Source organism: Prunus mume, linkage group LG5 (assembly GCF_029339155.1).
Source record: "Prunus mume cultivar Tortuosa linkage group LG5, ASM2933915v1, whole genome shotgun sequence".
NCBI lineage: Eukaryota > Viridiplantae > Streptophyta > Magnoliopsida > Rosales > Rosaceae > Prunus > Prunus mume.
In genome coordinates, this window is record NC_142702.1 from 10,434,456 (window position 1) to 10,454,525 (window position 20,070).

General features: G+C 40.1%; 2 protein-coding genes and 2 non-coding genes across 4 annotated transcripts; 2 read left to right on the forward strand and 2 right to left on the reverse strand.

Annotated features, from left to right (window-relative positions):
• Positions 1-3,664: 3,664 nt before the first annotated feature.
• On the reverse strand, positions 3,665-7,451 carry LOC148916877 (uncharacterized). Its single transcript, XM_089052310.1, is given in 5 exon segments — positions 3,665-3,836; positions 3,925-4,369; positions 4,550-5,635; positions 5,638-6,160; positions 6,162-7,451. Coding segments are annotated over 5 exon segments (3,339 nt in total). The 5' UTR covers positions 7,275-7,451.
• Positions 6,802-6,908, forward strand: LOC148916878 (small nucleolar RNA R71). The gene has a single exon (XR_016127612.1). It is a non-coding gene; the product is annotated as a small nucleolar RNA R71 (small nucleolar RNA).
• Positions 7,452-10,666: 3,215 nt separating the features above from the next.
• Positions 10,667-16,257, reverse strand: LOC148916879 (uncharacterized). The gene is given in 4 exon segments (XM_089052311.1): positions 10,667-11,243; positions 11,245-13,544; positions 13,547-14,847; positions 14,963-16,257. Coding segments are annotated over 4 exon segments (5,355 nt in total). The 3' UTR covers positions 10,667-10,784.
• On the forward strand, positions 15,590-15,696 carry LOC148916880 (small nucleolar RNA R71). The gene has a single exon (XR_016127618.1). It is a non-coding gene; the product is annotated as a small nucleolar RNA R71 (small nucleolar RNA).
• Positions 16,258-20,070: the final 3,813 nt, after the last annotated feature.

Here is a 20,070-nt window from a genome sequence, read left to right on the forward strand (position 1 = left end):
CTCATCTTTCCAGGCACATATTATATGGGCCAATCAAAGTTGGGAGAAAGACGTTAAGGCCGAAATGAGTTGCCAACCCAGTCTGCTCGTTTTTGCACCATTTTGCATCTTTTCTTATCCAAAGGCACCATTGCTACCTAAGGCTCAATGAACTGAATGATAAACAGAAAAGGGATTAAAAGCACACGTTTGACTCAATAACATAACCAAATCATAAGTTAGAAGGGTACAAAATGATATGCAATTGTGAACTGATCAAATACCCCCAGACCTAGATTTTGCTAGTCCCCGAGCAAAACAAAAGAAAACAAAGTTAAAAACAAAACAAGAAGTTTAACTAAACCACTTCTGCGGGTAACTCGTTTGCATTGAGCATATGCAACAAGCCTTTAAACCTCTAGGCATCCCTAGTAGGAGGAGTTGTGTCTCCTGAGGGTTTAACAGAAACGATACCCACAAACGCTTTACTTGACTCTACAAAACAAAGGTTAGAAAACTAACTTTGAAAACGACTAATGAAAATGAAAGAAAACTTTAATCATACCTCCAACACCAGAGAGTTGCCAAGATAGATGATCAATAAGTGTGTAAAGTGGAAGCTATAGCTCAAAGGCACACGGCTTCAAAGTAAACATACTCAAATCTTGAAGGAAGAACATGCTTCAACTCTAATTCTCACATATAGCACTCAATCACTCAGAACCTATGGTTTTATTCTCTCAAACAAGCATAAGTGAGTATATGAAATAGAAGCAGGATATTTGGTTAGATCTCATGAAGGGAATCAAATACTAAGAATAGAGATACACACATACATACCAGCACCCATGAATACATCCTCAAAGATCAGCTAGGTCTTTCACAAGGTTGTAATGAATGGCTAAGGTTAGGGGAAATGGAAGAGTTGGAAAGAACACAATTAACTTAAGAACATACCAAGGTTGCATTCTTCATTGATCTGCAAGGTATCATTGATTTAGAATGATATGGCTGCAACTTAATAGCATCATCTGGCATAGACCTTATATTTCACATTTAGATCAAATCGAAACACTTTCTCCGAAACACTTTCTCTTTATCTTTCTTATTTGCTGACTTGATCTACTTCTTCTTTAACTTCATTGCACAGATTCACACCAATTTACATTTAGGCATGTGGCAGCAACTTCCTTGCTTCAAACTTTATCTTGGCACACCTTGGTATATTTCTAAGCTATAGGGTATGGCTATAATAGGTTAAATATCTCAGATTGAGATACAAGGTTAGGGGAATTATGAGGGTGATAGAAGAAAAAGGCTTGAAGTGTTTGGCTGCAAGAGAGCTGATGGAACACACGAATGGGTAGGGTGAAAAGAAAGCACAGAGAATGGTTATACACACATAGCCTAGCATCACTTCAATGAGTTCATTCATGAATGAGAGCACGCACCTGATATCTGCAAAGAGAATCATCCTTAGTATTCAATCAAAATGGAACAATGAGATCATTTAGAGTGAATTGAAGAAAATAAGTAGAGATGAGGAATAGAAACACTTTAAACCCTCTCAAGAATGCAATTAGGCTCGAAATAGCTCACTAGGGTAGTCTCCACTATTCTCCTTCAATAATCTGAGCATGGTACCTTAGCCACCAGAATTCTAAGAGCAAAAGCTTTGTGAAGTGTAAAATTTCTGATATGAAAATCTCAATGGCAGCTCCATAGCATTGATTGTATGAAATTCAAAAAAATAAAAAAATAAAAATAAAAATAGTGACAAGCGGACGAAAATTGTAAACACAAATGAACAAAAATTGAAAACCTCCCCCCCAGACCTGAATTGAACATTGTCCTCAATGTTAAAGCATAACAAAGATGAGTGAGAACATGTAAATAATAAGGGGAAAGTTTAAGACCAAGGATTAGAGAAACTCCCTCTTGATGCGATTAGGTCGACAGCTACCAAGCACCTTATTCTTCAACACATGGGTTGCCTCCCAAGAAGCGCCTTAGTTAATGTCTTGGCAAGACATTATGCGATTAGCTAACTTGATTGTACGAATGGAAGATGATCCACCACATGACCAGTTTGAATTCCAACTGACACTCCCTCATAGAATGGCTTTAAACGTTGTCCATTTACTTTGAAAGTCGAGCCATCTTTAGGGTTTTGAATCTCCACAGCTCCATAGGGAGAAACATTGACCACGGTGAATGGGCCAAGCCACCTAGACTTCAATTTTCCTGGAAAGAGACGCAAACGTGAGTTAAACAAAAGAACTGACATACCTTTGGTGAACTCTTTCCGTTGAATGTTCCTGTCATGGTAACTCTTGGTTCGTTCTTTGTAAAGCCTTGCATTCTCATAGGACTCATGTCTAATTTCTTCCAATTCATTGAGCTGAAACTTTCTAACATGGCCGGCCTTGTCCAGATCAAAATTCAACTTCTTGATGGCCCAAAAAGCATTGTGTTCAAGCTCCATTGGCAAGTGACAGGCCTTCCCAAACACAAGACGATAAGGGCTCATTCCGATGGGAGTCTTATATGCAGTCCTATAAGCCCATAATGCATCATTGAGCTTGGCAGCCCAATCTTTCCTTGTACTATTCACCACCTTCTCTAGGATCTGCTTAATTTCTCTGCTGCTTATTTCTACTTGACCAGAAGTTTGAGGATGATATGGTGTAGAGACTCGGTGGGTGATGTTGTACTTTTCATGAGTGCTTCAAATGGTTTGTTGCAGAAGTGGCTGCCTCCATCACTAATGACAGCCCTTGGAGTACCAAACCTTGTGAGAATATTGTCCCTTAAGAACTTCAGCACCACCTTATGATCATTGGTTTTGGTGGCTATGGCTTCCACCCATTTAGACACATAATCAACAGCAACAAGTATGTAGGTATAACCAAAGGAAGACGGGAATGGTCCCATGAAATCAATACCCCATACATCGAAGAGTTCCACAAAGAGTATGTTCTTCAATGGCATTTCGTTCCTGCGGCTTATGTTTCCCATCCTTTGACACCTATCACACTTAACACAAAAATTAAATGCATCTTTGAATAGAGTAGGCCAAAAGAAACCTGATTGCAAAATTTTAAGTGCTGTTTTCTTAGCTCCAAAGTGGCCTCCACAAGCCAATTCGTGGCTATGCCTAAGGATGCTTTCTTGTTCTTCTTCTGGAACACATCTTCTAATGAGTTGATCAGGCAATGCTTGAATAAGAAAGGTTCATCCTGCATATAATGTTTCACCATGGAAAAGAACTTCTTTTGTCCCGATAAGTTAGATCATTTCTAAGAACACCACAAGCAAGATAATTAACAAAATCAGCATACCATGGCTCTTTGACTTGGGCAACAAATAGTTGTTCATCCGGGAAAGTCTCATTCAAGGGTAGTACAGCTTCTCCTTGCTCTTCAATCACAATTCTGCTCAAATGGTCAGCCACCACATTTTCACATCCCTTCTTGTCTCGAATCTCCAAATCGAACTCTTGTAGCAAGAGAATCCATCTGATCAAGCGTGGTTTAAGGCGTCCTTCTTAGTGAGCAAGTATCTAAGAGCAGCATGGTCAGAATAAACAATTACTTTAGAACCAACAAGGTAAGAACGAAATTTTTCTAAAGCAAAAACCACAGCAAGCAACTCCTTCTCTGTTGTGGAGTAATTGAGTTGGGCATCACTTAAGGTCCGCTCGATAATGAATCACATGGGGAAGCTTGTTCTTCTTTTGACCTAGAACTGCACCAATAGCAAAGTCAGAGGCATCACACATTATTTCAAATGGTAAAGACCAATCTGGAGCTATGATAATAGGGGCTGAAGTTAGCTCTTTCTTCAAGGTCGTAAAGCTTCCATGCAAGTTTCAAACTCAAAAACAGCATCCTTAGCAAGGAGATTACACAATGGTCTTGAAATGCTCAAAAATTTTTGATGAACCTTCTATAGAATCCGGCATGGCCTAGAAAGCTTCTAACTCTTTTAACAGAGGAAGGGGGTGGTAGATTTGAGATGATATTTATCTTGGCTTTGTCCACTTCAATTCCCTTACTTGAAACAACGTGGCCTAGCACAATTCCTTGTCTTACCATGAAGTGACACTTCTCCCAATTCAAAATCAGATTTGTTTCCTGACATCTTTTAAGCACTAGAGACAAGTGGTGAAGACAATCATCAAAAGATGAACCAAAAACTGAAAAATCATCCATAAATACCTCCATGAATCGTTCCACCATATCAGAAAAGATTGCCATCATGCATCTTTGGAAAGTTGCTGGAGCATTGCACAAACCAAATGGCATCCTTCTATAAGCAAATGTACCGAATGGGCATGTGAACGTGGTTTTCTCCTGGTCTTCCGGAGCAATGGGAATTTGATTATACCCTGAAAATCCATCAAGAAAACAGTAGTAAGCATGGCAGATAAACGGTCAAGCATTTGATCAATGAAAGGCAAGGGAAAATGATCTTTTCTTGTGGATGTGTTCAACTTCCTGTAATCGATGCAAACTCTCCAACCAGTGATAGTTCGTGTTGGAACTAGCTCATTCTTCTCATTCTTTACAACGGTGATTCCGGACTTCTTTGGAACAACTTGCATGACTCACCCACTTAGAATCTGAAATTGGGTAGATGATTCCCACATCAAGTAGCTTTAAAACTTCAGCCCTAACCACCTCTTTCATGTTGGGATTTAGCCTTCTTTGTGCATCACGAGATGGTTTGCTGTCTTCTTCCATTAAAATTCGGTGCATGCACATGCTTGGACTAATTCCTTTGATGTCTGCTATGGTCCATCCAAGGGCTGTTTTATGCTCTTTCAGAACTTCAATTAAGCTGTCCTCTTCATGTGAGGTGAGACCTGCAGCAATTATAACAGGGAGAGTTTCATTAGCACCCAAATAAGTGTGTTTAAGATGATTGGGTAGAGGTTTAAGTTCTAGCTTTGGTGGGGTAATAATGGATGGCTCCAATTTTGTGGAGGATGGTCCAAGAGGCTCGAGCGGTGGCCTAAAGGATGGTGGGTATGGCTGAAACACTTCTAAGGCAGCCATCACCTCTTGGAACTCTGATTCATAGAGATCTTCCTCTTCTTGTGTTAGGACCGCTTCTAGAGCATCATTAGACTTTTTCTGCATAATTTTAGAAGAAACCTCATGATCCACAACATCAATTGAAAAACAAGTATCAAGAGTGATAGAAGGTTGAGAGAGAGCATCAAACACTTTAAATTCAACAGTTTCACCCAAAACAGTCATGGAGAGGGTGCCATCTTTCACTTTGATGATTGTGTCTGCAGTGGCCATGAATGGTCGCCCGAGGAGAATGGGATCAACGCGGTTTCCATATGGGTTATCCTCCATATCCATCACTACAAAATCAGCCGGAAGAATGAGTGTATTAACTTGAACTAAAATATCTTCTACAATACCTTTAGGATATTTGATAGAATGATCAGCTAGTTCAAGACGAATTGAGGTTTTCTTTATCCCTTCTAAGCCAAGCTCCTGATAAACTGAATATGGCATTACATTGATGCTTGCTCCCAAGTCCAACATGGCTCTTCCAACCGTCTTATCTCCGATGTTAATGGGAATGTCAAAGCTGCCAGGATCTTCTAGTTTTGGTGGAAGCTTCCTTTGCAACACAGACTCACATTCTTGTTGAGCTTTACTTCTTCACTTGGAGCAAAATTAAGCTTATGAGTCATCAAGTGCTTGATGAACTTTCCATATGCAGGAATCTGTTTAACAACATCAAGCAAGGGCAAATTGATATTAACTTTACTCAAAATATCATAAATCTCTTTAAAAGCCTTATCTTGATTTGCCTTCTTCAAACGGCCTGGAAATGGAATCGGTGGAATATATGGAGGAGGTGGGATGTATCTATCTTGACGAAGATGCGATGGCACAAATTTGTCATCTCTTTTATGCAATTGAAATGGATTGGGTTCCTGAGAATCAGATTTGGCCTTAGGAGCAGATTGGGATGTTTTGGGTTGTTCTCCATCCATAGCTGTGGTTTCCTCTTCATCTTCATCCTCTACAACCACAACATCATTTGATAGATCAGAACCAACTTTGTTATCAACAATCTTACCTGATCTGAGCACATGAACGGCCTTGGCTTCTTGGTTTTTTGGATTGATCACGGTTTGGCTTGGCCATTTCCCAAGGTTCTCTTTGAGCTATTTCGGTAGCTATCTGGCCTAATTGGACTTCCAACTTGGAGATGGCAGCTTGTGTAGTTTGCTGGAAATTGGATTGGTTGATTGCCATTTGCTTCACTATATCCTCCAACGATGATGATTGTTGTGGCCTTTGGAGTGAAGGGGGATTCGCTTGATTATGTGTATTCCTCCATGAAAAGTTTGGATGATTCCTCCAACCTGGATTATAACTTTGAGAATATGGATCATTTATTGGACCTCGGTTGTAGGAATTCACCAACTTAGCTTGCTCTTGCACAAATTCTGGATATGCAGCCCCAAGGGGACAAGAAATGGTAGGATGATCATGAGTTTCACAGATGCTACACACTTCCTTTGAAGGGATTCTTGAGTTCAATGCAAGGAGGGCATCAAGCTTTTGTTCCAATTTGGAAATCTGCACACTGGAAGAATCATTAGAACCACCAGCAATACGTTTACCTCTTGTATCGGTGTGTTGGGTCTCCATTGCTATCTCCTCAAAGAGTTCATATGTTTCTTCTGGAGTCTTAGTCTTATAAGAACCACCTGCAAAATTAGTGACAATATTATGGCTAGAGGGGGTTAGTCCTTTATAAAACATACGCATCTGAAGCTTCAATGGAATCCCATGATGAGGACATTGATTGAGCAGCCCATTGAATCTCTCCCATGCTTCACAAAATGACTCATCATCTTGTTGTGCAAATAGTAAGATCTTGTCCCTAAGCATGTCGGTTTTTTGCGTGGAGAAGTATTTCTCTAAGAACTTCTTTTGAATGGCTCCCCAAGTCGTGAGTGAACTAGGCTTCAAAGAATTCAACCAATATTTCGCCTTGTCTTTCAAAGTGTAAGGAAACACTCTCATTCGAAGTTGATCTTCCGTCACACCTGTCAAGGGAAAAGAGCTCACAGCATTAAAAATATCCTTTATATGGGTTAATGGATCTTCATTAGGTAAACCATAAAAGGAAGGCAACATATTAAGATGAGAAGATTTAAGCTCATAGTTTCGAGCTGCGGTGGGCAGCAAGATGCTTGAAGGGGATGCTGGAATTGTTGGGATATCAAGGTCTCCCATGAACTCATTGGCAGCCATCTCTTCTTCTTCTTCTTGGTCTGAACTTGATTCCGAATTTGAAGGTGAAGAACCTGGGAGGTCAGTGTGGATAGCAAGACCTTCAAATGTGGCAATGGCTTGCTCTTTCGCAGTAGCCAACTCTCCTTCTAGACGATTCTGAACTTCAGAGATCACCCGGTTTGGTTGCAAAGAGGGTCTTGTGTTCAAAGATCTCGAACGTTGGAATGAAGACCTCACTTGTTCGAGTAAGGGATTTCTAGACATAAACTACCCAAACAGAAAATAACTTGAGTTAATTAGTACTACTAAAGAATAGGGTAACCTTGGGCACATAACCAGGGAAGAACTTTCATTCAATCCCCGGCAACGGCGCCAAAATTTGTTGTTAAAATGTTAACTCGCAATTGTATGCGGGCCAATTAGTAATATAGCAAGACAAGTACGAGGTCGTACCCACGAGGACTGAAAAGTTAAAATTAGTTATGTACTTAGATTACCAAATTCAAGAAAGTAGGAGGTTCAGTCTAAAATAGAATTTAAACAAAGAGTGATTGTAATTGTTGAACAAATGAGGCAAAACGAAATTTCAAACAAAAGCAAAGTGAGCAAATGTAACAAAGAGTGTTTTTGTGGGCTGGAAAACAGATTGGGAGACTAGGGCATTCGATTCACCATAACAATTCAATTCTAGGTTATAAGGAGTCAAGTGACAAGTCTAATTCGGATTCAAAGATTGATTCTAGCTAAAGTGTGATTAGGCCATGGTGTCTGGTCCTAACCTTGTGTTCCTAATTCCCTAACTTGATCATTTGTTGTCTAACCTAAATTAAGCATTAGGAACTCATTAAGCATAGAAGAACAATTTAAACAACCAAGCATGTATCTAATCCCTATTGTCGAATGTCCATACATACTTTTCTTATTCATAGTTCAATTCGAATCAAAGCATGGTGTCTACTCTTGATTCAAACCAAGATAGCTAATATACAAGTTCTAATGGTGATCAATCATCCAAACAAGCATATTAACTGATAAGCATAATGAATAAGAACATGAATCATGAATCAAACTTGAAACTCAAAACTTCAACTTATAAACCCAGAATATTCATGTTAGGTTATATCGAAGTCCTAGTTATGAATTTAGCTACTCATAATGGAAATAAAACTTAAACAGAAATGAGAAAACATAATGAATGTAATAAGAGTGGAAAAACCCATTTCTGAAGTTACTTGTGGTGTCCAAGGCTTCTCCAAGTGCTTCTCCACACCTAATGCTGCTCCAAGAGCTTTCTCACATCTAGAGTATGGCAACTAAAGAGGTGATTTGGGATGAGTTTGGGTGAGTGGTGATGGCAGAGAAAGAGGAAATTCGTAGGGAAATGGAAGGAAGGCTTGTTGGAGCTGTTTTGGTGATTTGGGACTGAATGGAGTGTTTGGGGAAGGATGGGAGTGTTAGAGGATGGCTGAAGTGAATTTTAGGCTGAATGGAGTGACTTTTTTCTGAATGAGTGTGCATCACTCATTTATAGAGTGCAAATTCGTGCTCCCCCTTTGGCTGGTGAAGCACACCCATTCCTAGCTATTCCCATTTGTCTGAGCTGCCCATTAGGTTCCCATGCTGCTGATTTGATGTGTAGCCCATGCCTCTGATTTGATGTGTAGCCCATGCCTCTAGGAATGTCAGCTGCCCATGCCTTCGAGTTTCCATGCTGTCTTGTCAGCACATGACTCAACAGCTAGCAGTTGCATTCCTGAGCATGGTGTGCATTTTGATGGGCTCACGGATTGGGGTTGACTTAGTCAATTGATCTATTTGAGTAGTCCATCTTGTAGTTCAGACTCTCATCTTTCCAGGCACATATTATATGGGCCAATCAAAGTTGGGAGAAAGACGTTAAGGCCGAAATGAGTTGCCAACCCAGTCTGCTCGTTTTTGCACCATTTTGCATCTTTTCTTATCCAAAGGCACCATTGCTACCTAAGGCTCAATGAACTGAATGATAAACAGAAAAGGGATTAAAAGCACACGTTTGACTCAATAACATAACCAAATCATAAGTTAGAAGGGTACAAAATGATATGCAATTGTGAACTGATCACACAACAATCACAATCTAAGTTCCACACATGATTCAAGGGTAACCGAGGCTCACAATGACATCCTTAAGTGTAGTGTGTGAAAGCCAAATCAGAACAACACCTGCAACTCAAATAAGTACATGCGCACACACTTAGAGCAAAATCAAAAATTCCAAATCCCATAAGCTCATTATCCAATCTTCTCTCCACATAATACCATGCAACACCAAGGATCAAAAGGACTTTACAAGGGTAGTAATGAGGTTTAGGGTAGTGGTTGAATGAAAGAAGGGATATGAGATATACAATATTTTGAGCATAATTAAAGCATAGGTAAGAGCATAAGAGATTACTGAACTTTGTAACAAGCAAGGAACACATACATGAGCAGATTTTCAACATAATTTCAACACCTTCATATCTGTTTATTTGGCCTAATTTTGTGGCTCTTTACCCTAGATCACCATGATCTTCTCTTTTATAACACCCTAGGGCCGTGACTACATTGGTCACACTTCATTACCTCTTTTGATTAGTTACCACTACCCCCAAACTTATTTCTTTTCAACACTTGGGTTATGGCACTAATGATTCACTTTTGCTCCAAAAACCTTGCATTCTTTATAACTCTTTTTTGAAGATAACTTTAATTGCTCATAGAATAAGTAAGAATAAGAAAATAAAGGTTCATTATGGTAGGAATGGTTTACACAAAGAAAGGCTTAACGCAGGCTCAAATAGGTTGAGTAGGGATGAATACATGTAGAGGGATGGTTAGAAAAGCTCAAACGGTTCAAACATGGCCTAAATCACTTCCTAAGCATTGTATGGCAACAAAATGTCTCAAGAGATATTCAAATAAGTTCTAGAGTACGAAACCAAGATCATGAGATAAGTAGAATTGCATAACATCTCCAAGTAGCAAGAAATTGGACTAACTCAGCAAAGTGCTCAATAAGTGCAAGGATGGCATGCAAGACAAAGTTAACTCAGAACCACACAAAGTCCTTAAACAATGACTATCAATCTCTGAGAAACCATATTAGTATTAGATCCAAGTCTTATCATAGGTGTTTGGAAGGATAACAAGACAAGACACAAAATCCTGCGTTTTTAGACATTAGACACACTCAAAATTTTAAAATTTTTAAAATTTTTAAAATTTGACAATTTGAAACAACATAACTAAATCCTTCCCCCCAAACTTAAATGAAACATTGTCCTCAATGTCTAGAGTGTAAGAAAAAGCAATGCCTCATAAATGAAAGGAAAGAGGATAAGGGAAAGACATAACCAAAGGTTAGAGTTCAGAAAAACTCCCCTTTGAGGCAATTAGGACGCAAGCAAGCTTCCTCGCATATTCTATCTTCTCCTTGTCACCTTGGGTTGCCTCCCAAGAAGCGCTAAGTTTTATGTCTTGAGCCGGACGTCCGAACACTGGTGAGCTTCAAGAGAGTGGTGGAGGCTCCTTGAGTGCTTGAGACTCAATATTGGCATCAAAGTTGGCATCAAAGTAAGGTTTCAACCGATGTCCGTTCACCTTGAAGGTGCTGCCATCCTTAATATTTTGAATCTCCACTGCGCCATGATCAAACACATTAGTAATAACAAAAGGACCAATCCACCGAGAACGAAGCTTACCTGGGAAGAGCTTAAGGCGTGAATTGAATAGGAGAACCTTCTGCCCTTTCTCAAACGTCTTCCTAAGAATTTTCTTGTCATGATATTGCTTTGTTTTCTCCTTGTAAAGCTTAGCGTTCTCATATGCTTCATGTCGCAACTCCTCCAACTCATTGAGTTGAAGCCTCCTCTTCTCACCAGCAGCTTTCATATCAAAATTGAAGGCCTTGATTGCCCAATAAGCCCTGTGCTCAAGCTCCACTGGTAAGTGACAAGGTTTACCGAAAAACAAGCCTATACGGAGACATACCTATAGGAGTCTTATAAGCAGTCCTATAAGCCCACAGTGCATCATCCAAACGCATGGACCAATCCTTCCTTGTGGTGTTCACTGTCTTTTCAAGTATGTGCTTAATCTCCCTATTGCTTATCTCAACCTGCCCACTAGTTTGAGGATGATAGGGTGTTGCCACCTTATGCGTGATTCCATATTTCTTCAAGAGTGCTGCAAAAGCTTGGTTAACAAAGTGGGAGCCACCATCACTAATGATTGCTCTAGGTGTGCCAAACCTTGTAAAAATATTTCCTTTGAGAAAACTGATCACAACCTTAGCATCATTAGTTCTAGTGGCAATGGCTTCCACCCATTTGGAAACATAATCGACAGCAACTAATATATATTCAAATCCATAAGAGGTAGGAAAAGGGCCCATGAAATCAATTCCCCAAACATCAAATATATCAATGATTAAGATATTAGTGAGAGGCATCTGATTTCTAGCATTTAAATTACCCATCCGTTGGCATCTATCACATGAAGCACAAAAAGCATAAGCATCCTTAAAAAGGGTAGGCCAAAAGAAACCTGATTGTAGCACTTTGCTAGCAGTCTTCTTTGCTCCAAAATGGCCTCCGCATGCATGGGAGTGACAAAACTCTAGAATGCTCTTAAAATCACCTTCAGGCACACACCTTCGAATTACTTGGTCTGGGCAATGCTTGAATAGATATGGATCATCCCAAAAGTAGTATCTTGCTTGCTTCCTAAGCTTGTCACGTTGGAACGTAGATAACCCTGTAGGGAGTTCATTAGTGCACAAATAGTTAACAATATCAGCAAACCAAGGCAATGGATTGAGGGAATTCAAAGCACAAATGGAGAAGAGTTGCTCATCAGGGAAGCTTTCACGCAATGGCAATGAATCCTCCTCTTCGTTAGATACATGTACCAATCTACTCAAGTGATCAGCCACGACATTCTCACTTCCTTTCTTATCTTTTATCTCCAAGTCAAACTCTTGCAACAAGAGAATCCATCTAATGAGTCGTGGCTTGGCATCCTTCTTGGCTAACAAGTATTTTAATGCTGCATGATCAGTGTAAACAATAACCTTGTTAGTAATCAAATATGATCTGAACTTCTCTAAAGCAAATATGACAGCTAATAACTCCTTCTCTGTGGTGGAATAGTTGAGTTGGGCATCATTGAGGGTTCTACTAGCATAGTAGATGGCATGTGGCTTCTTATCAACTCGCTGTCCCAAAACAGCTCCAACGGCATAATCAGAGGCGTCACACATCAATTCAAAAGGCAAGCTCCAATCTGGTGGTATAATGATTGGGGCAGTTGTGAGCATCTTCTTCAAAGCATTGAAAGCATTCTCACAGTTTTGATCAAAGACAAAATCCATGTCCTTGGCAAGGAGATTGCACAAAGGCCTCGCAATCTTAGAAAATTCCTTAATGAAACGCCTATAGAAACCTGCATGGCCAAGGAAAGAACGTACTTCTTTGACTGAAGTAGGTGAGGGCATGGAGGCAATCAAATCAATCTTAGCTTTATCTACCTCGATTCCTTTACTAGAGATGACATGACCAAGAACTATGCCTTGGTTAACCATAAAATGACATTTTTCCCAATTAAGCACAAGGTTAGTCTGTTCACATTTAGCTAACACCTTGGATAAGTTATGCAAGCATTGATCAAAAGAATCACCAAAGACAGAGAAGTCATCCATGAATACCTCAATGAACCTTTCTACCATGTCGGAGAAAATGCTCATCATGCACCTTTGAAAAGTGGCTGGGGCGTTACAGAGACCAAAAGGCATCCTCCTATAAGCGAAAGTGCCAAAGGGACATGTGAAGGTCGTCTTCTCTTGATCCTCTGGGGCTATGGCGATTTGGTTGTAGCCTGAATATCCATCAAGGAAGCAATAGTGGCTATGGCCAGCCAATCTCTCAAGCATCTGATCAATGAATGGAAGAGGGAAGTGATCTTTGCTTGTTGCTGTGTTGAGCTTCCTATAATCAATGCAAACTCTCCAGCCCGTGGTCACCCGTGTAGGTACAAGCTCGTTTGCTTCATTCTTCACCACTGTGATACCTGACTTTTTGGGGACAACTTGCACTGGGCTCACCCATTTACTATCAGATATAGGGTAAATAATACCAACATCTAAAAGCTTCATTACCTCTTTCCTTACCACCTCCTTCATGTTTGGATTGAGACGTCTTTGGGCATCCCTCTTAGGCATTGCATTGTCTTCCAATAATATCTTGTGCATGTATAGTGTTGGACTTATGCTTTGATATCTGCAATGCTCCACCCAATTGCAGTTTTGTGCTCTTTTAGAACTCTCAAAAGCTTCTTCTCATCATTTGGTTCGAGGTGTGAGGCAATGATAACAGGTAGAGTCTCATTTTCACCTAAATAAGCATATTTAAGGTGTTTTGGCAATTGCTTTAATTCCAACTCTGGTGCCTGCACAATAGAAGGTAAAACCTTATTAGTAGGTGGGGGTAATGATTCAAATTGGTTTGCATACCTCTTTCCAACTTCTATGTAGCTATCCATGCTGCAAACAAGCTCAAAAAGTAAAGGAGAGATCACAGCCTCTAAGCTGTCCGCTTCTTCTTTCCTTATGCTTTGTGTGATGCATGCTTCAATGGGCTCCAAATAACTCATTGGCAATGCTTCTTTCACCATAGTATCAATTGCATCAAGCTGGAAAACTTCATGCTCATCACTTGGAAACTTGGAGGCTTCAAACACTTTGAATGCTATTGTCTCATCAAACACGTTCATGGTCAATGTACCCTTCTTCACATCAATAATAGCACCGGCAGTTGCCATGAATGGCCGACCTAGAATGAGTGGTAACTGATTGTCATGAATTGGTGCTTCTTCCATTTCCAACACCAAGAAATCTGCTGGCAAAATTAGCTCTTCCACTTTCACCAAAACATCTTCTAGAATGCCCTTAGGGTACCTAATAGTTCTATCTGCCAATTGAATGCTCACAGATGTGGCTTGCAACTCACCAAGGTTAAGTTTCTCATAAACATGATATGGCATAAGGTTTATAGAAGCACCAAGATCAAGCAAAGCTTTTTCAAACTTAAAATCACCAACTATACAAGGTATAGAAAATGAACCTGGATCCTTTAGCTTTGGAGGTAGCTTTCTTTGTAACACTGCACTTACCTCTTCACTCAATGCAACTTGTTCATGCTCTTTGAATCTCCTCTTGTTAGTGCATAGATCCTTCAAAAATTTTGCATACTTTGGAATCTGAGCAATGGCATTGAGCAATGGGATGTTGATTTGCACTTTCTTGAATGTTTCCATTATCTCATCCAAGCCTTGATCTTTCTTTGACTTTGATAACCTGCTGGGAAAGGGTGCAATAGGCCTAAAAGCATTAGTTGAAATTGGAACTTGATTAGCATTAGATGATACCTTAGGGTTTGTGCTCTTTCCAAAAGGATTGAGGGACTGTTTGTCGGAAGCTGTGGGCTGCCCATGTGGTGGCTGAATGATCTCCACGTTTTCTCCATCTTCTTGCTCTTCGTTGACATCTCCAACCTTGTTATCAACTTGTTTACCACTTCTCAAGATGTGTACTGCTTTAGCATGCTCTTGATAGGGGATTCACCTCTGTTTGGCTTGGAAATGTTCCGGACGCCCTATTGCTCATGGAGGATGCAATCTGCCCAACTTGCACTTCTAGTTTGTTAACTGCATTTTGAAGATTCTGATTGGTTTGCATCTGTTGCCCCATGAACTTCTTGAACATGTCTTGCAATTCTCCCATTTGATCACCCCTTTGCTCTTGCACTTGTTGGGGAGCTTGCTGGAATTGCCTTTGTTGTATTTGAAATCCTGGGGGAGGTCCTTGAGATTGTTGCACATTTGAGTTATTGCTCCACTTGAAATTAGGATGATTTCTCCACCCCGGATTGTACGTGTTTGAGTAAGGATCATTATTAGGATTCCTTGCTTGAAGGGCATTTGCTTGTTCTAGCATGTGCTCTGCAAAAGATTGATCTTGAACTTCTACTTTGTTTCCTAGAGGGCCAGTCACTGCCTGTTGAAGCAAAGAACACATAACATCAAGTTTTGCAGCAATCTCATTATTAGTACTTACCTCAGAGACCACAGCTTTCATAGGAGCTCCTCTTCCTTTATTGTGGCTCCATTGTTGAGAGTTAGCACTCAAAGATTCAAAGAGAGTAAAAGCCTCATCTGCTGTTTTGTTCATCAATCCTTCTCCACTTGTTGCATCTACCATCATCCTTTCGGAATCAAGCAAACCTTCATAGAAAGATTGCATTTGCATCCAACTCTCTATGTTGTGGTGTGGGCAAGAACTTATCATCTCCTTGTACCTCTCCCAACATTCATGAAAAGCTTCTCCTTCCTTTTGTGTGAAACCAAGGATTTCCTTTCTAATCTTGTTAGTCTTTTGAGCCGGAAAGAATTTCTGCAAAAACTTATTAGAAAGCTCATCCCAAGTACGAATTGAAGCATTAGGCAAAGAGTATAACCAAGACTTAGCCTTATCTTTTAAACTGAATGGGAATAGCCTCATCTTAATCTGCTCATCATCAAGGCCATGAATTTTGATCGTAGCACATATTTCAAAGAATTGCTTAATATGCATGTAAGGATCCTCAGTGGTATTACCATAATAAGTTGGAAGAAGATGAATCATACCACTTTTAAGCTCAAACCTGTCAACTGTGAGTTGAGGATAGACGATGCACGAAGGTTGATCGGTGACTTTGGGAATGGAAAACTCACGCAGGGGTTTCCGAGGTTGGACAACAAGCGCACCACCTCCTTCAACATTATTGTTGGTGTTCGGAATCTCTGCCATCGTGCTTGAACCTTCAGAGTCGGAACTTTTAGAATCAGCGCTTGAAGAACTATAATTCCTCCTCAAACCAGCACGTACAACAGCGGTTCTTGGTGAAAGTGGCTCAGGTGAACTTTGCTCTTGGTCAGATTCGGACATGCACACACCAAGGAACTCAATTCAGTGCTTTTAATGGAGATAACAACTAAATACAAAAACTGAATACTAAAAGAAAAACCAACGAAAAGAAACAAATGAAACAACCAAAAACAAAACAATCAAAGTAATCTAACAATAGCACCAACGTTACCGGTTCCCCGGCAACGGCGCCAAAAACTTGTTGATTCAATTCCTAACAACTAAAATGAGTTATTAAAAACAGCAACTTTAATTCTCGCAAGTGCACGAACCGTTTATAGTATAGCTTATGTAAATACGAGGTCGATCCCACGGAGAATGGTAACTTGGTTCCAAGTTAAATTACTTAGAATGCTAGAAAAACATAGAACAAGGAAACTGACTAACTAGCTAAAGGCAAGGTCGAATTCAACAATGCCTCTTGCTAATTACTCAAGGTCTAGGACAGAATCCTAGCACCACACACGCACTCGAAGTGGGGGGTTTTGTTGTTTGAAATGAAAAGAAGAACGTAAAATGAAAGTGCTCGAAAGTAAACACTGGCAGCAATCAACAAGTTGTGAAACAAAGATTGAGAGGTGTTAGAGCCTCGGAATCTACCACTAGTCTTCCTATCCAAGTTATGAATGCATAGAAATTGACTCAAGCTTCATCAACAATAGATTATCGCATACAAGCCTATGGTATCTAGGTGCAGGATGCATGATTCTCCTAAGGCATGTGATTATGCATGGTATCTACACAACACGTGATCTCTAATATGCAACCTAAGCATGGTATCTACTTAGAATAAAGCATACAAGAGTCATTAAGCTCCTTGAAAATATGATAATCACACAAGTCCTAGAATATGGTATCTGTCCTAGTCAACCTATGGTTATTAACCCCTTGAATGATTCTTAGGCCATTCATGTGTTGCTTGTGAAAGGAGAGTAGAATTGGTGAATCTAAACCCCTTCCCAACCTGTGCTAGATGCATAAAATCCTAGTTAGCTACTCTAAGAAAACATACATCAAGCACATAATAAATTGGAGATTAACAACTTGATAATGAAAGCAAGGAAACCAATTAACTATAAAATCATCCATAACATTGAATATTCATGACTAGGGCTTCATCCTAAGCCCTAACTAAATGGATTAGTTAAACATAACTATGAATACAGAAAATAAGAAATACATAGATAGGATAAAGAGAGGAGAAGAACTAGATGATGGCAGCAAGGAATTCCCAGGACAGCTCCAAGCTCTCTTCTCTCTTTATGGTGAATCTGAATTTGTGTATGAGAGTAATGGTTCACGTGAAATTGTGTATCTGACTCTCTATATCCTTGAATGAGTGTGCAGCCCTCTATTTATAGAGTGCAATTTCGTCCTCCCCTTTGGATGGTGAAGCACACCTCTCTTAGCTGCTCCCAACTGCTCCCTTCTGCCCATGCTTGCCAACTGCTCCAGCTGCCAAATACATGCTTTGGTATGGTTTTTTTATGGAAAGCTTGACTTTTGTCCATCTTTCTGAGTTCCTGAGCTGATTTGACTCTCATGTATGGCTGCCCATGCTGAGCACATGGCTCTAGGGATGTAGATGTGATGGCAGCCAATCATGACATTTCTGTGAACTTGGTTCAGTCTTTGACGTGCTAAGGGCTCCATATTTATCCAATTGGGCTGAAATTTGGATATGTTATAATAGACACCCATTGGAACAACTTCTATCAAGGATGTCTCCTCATCCGACCTGTGTAAGTTGCTGAAATGAGGCCTGCAAGATGACCTACGAAACTGGACTGACAAGGAGTGTGGCCCAAATTGGGTTTGTCTTTAAGCCCATATTCCTTTATCCCAATCAGCCCTTAACAAGCATGGATTGAATCAAATGTGATCTCTTGCTGTCTTAACCTACAACACACACAAACATAGGTAAGAGACTCAAAATAAAGAGAAGCTAAACAAAATTACTAAGCAAAGAAGGCATGCAAATGTGTGAAATTATGACCTTATCAAATACCCCCAAACTTAGATTTTGCTAGTCCTCGAGCAAAACAAAGGAAAAATACCATTTAGAAAACAGGAAATAAGCTGCTAGCCTTCCAAACAATATCCTCAAAGAATCACCGAAATATATGGTTCCAAAGAAACACAACAATCACAATCTAAGTTCCACACATGATTCAAGGGTAACCGAGGCTCACAATGACATCCTTAAGTGTAGTGTGTGAAAGCCAAATCAGAACAACACCTGCAACTCAAATAAGTACATGCGCACACACTTAGAGCAAAATCAAAATTCAATCCCATAAGTGTAGTGTGTATCGCATAGCTTTACCCATTGCATTTCACTGAAAATACACCAACTGACTCCTCCCACCATATTATGGTGTTCCCCAAGTTTTGGACTCAATCCGACATCGATTGGTCCTTGAAATCGGACAATTCAAGTTCGTACGAAGTTCGTTCTGAAATGAAGTGGATGGTGTATCACATAGCTTTACCCATTGCATTTCACTAAAAATACACCAAATGACTCCTCCCACCATATTATGGTGTTCCCCAAGTTTTGGACTCAATCCGATATCGATTGGTCCTTGAAATCGGACAATTCAAGTTCGTACGAAGTTCGTTCTGAAATGAAGTGGATTGTGTATTGCACAGCATTAGCCATTTGATTTCACTCAAAACCCACCAAATGACTCCTCCTACCATATTACGGTGTTCCCCAAGTTTTGGACTCAATCCGATATCGATTGGTCCTTGAAATCGGACAATTCAGGTTCGTACGAAGTTCGTTATGAAATGAAGTGGATGGTGTAATGCACAGCATTAGCCATTTGATTTCACTCAAAACCCACCAAATGACTCCTCCTACCATATTACGGTGTTCCCCAAGTTTTGGACTCAATCCGATATCGATTGGTCCTTGAAATCGGATAATTCAAGTTCGTACGAAGTTCGTTCTGAAATGAAGTGGATTGTGTATTGCACAGCATTAGCCATTTTATTTCACTCAAAACCCACCAAATGACTCCTCCTACCATATTACGGTGTTCCCCAAGTTTTGGACTCAATCCGATATCGATTGGTCCTTGAAATCGGACAATTCAGGTTCGTACGAAGTTCGTTATGAAATGAAGTGGATGGTGTAATGCACAGCATTAGCCATTTGATTTCACTCAAAACCCACCAAATGACTCCTCCTACCATATTACGGTGTTCCCCAAGTTTTGGACTCAATCCGATATCGATTGGTCCTTGAAATCGGATAATTCAAGTTCGTACGAAGTTCGTTCTGAAATGAAGTGGATTGTGTATTGCACAGCATTAGCCATTTGATTTCACTCAAAACCCACCAAATGACTCCTCCTACCATATTACGGTGTTCCCCAAGTTTTGGACTCAATCCGATATCGATTGGTCCTTAAAATCGGACAATTCAAGTTCGTACGAACTTCGTTCTGAAATGAAATGGATGGTGTATTGTGATCAGTTCACAATTGCATATCATTTTGTACCATTCTAACTTATGATTTGGTTATGTTATTGAGTCAAACGTGTGCTTTTAATCCCTTTTCTGTTTATCATTCGGTTCGTTGAGCCTTAGGTAGCAATGGTGCCTTTGGATAAGAAAAGATGCAAAATGGTGCAAAAACGAGCAGACTGGGTTGGCAACTCATTTCGGCCTTAACGTCTTTCTCCCAACTTTGATTGGCCCATATAATATGTACCTGGAAAGATGAGAGTCTGAACTGCAAGATGGACTACTCAAATAGATCAATTGATTAAGTCAACCCCAATCCGTGAGCCCATCAAAATGCACACCATGCTCAGGAATGCAAC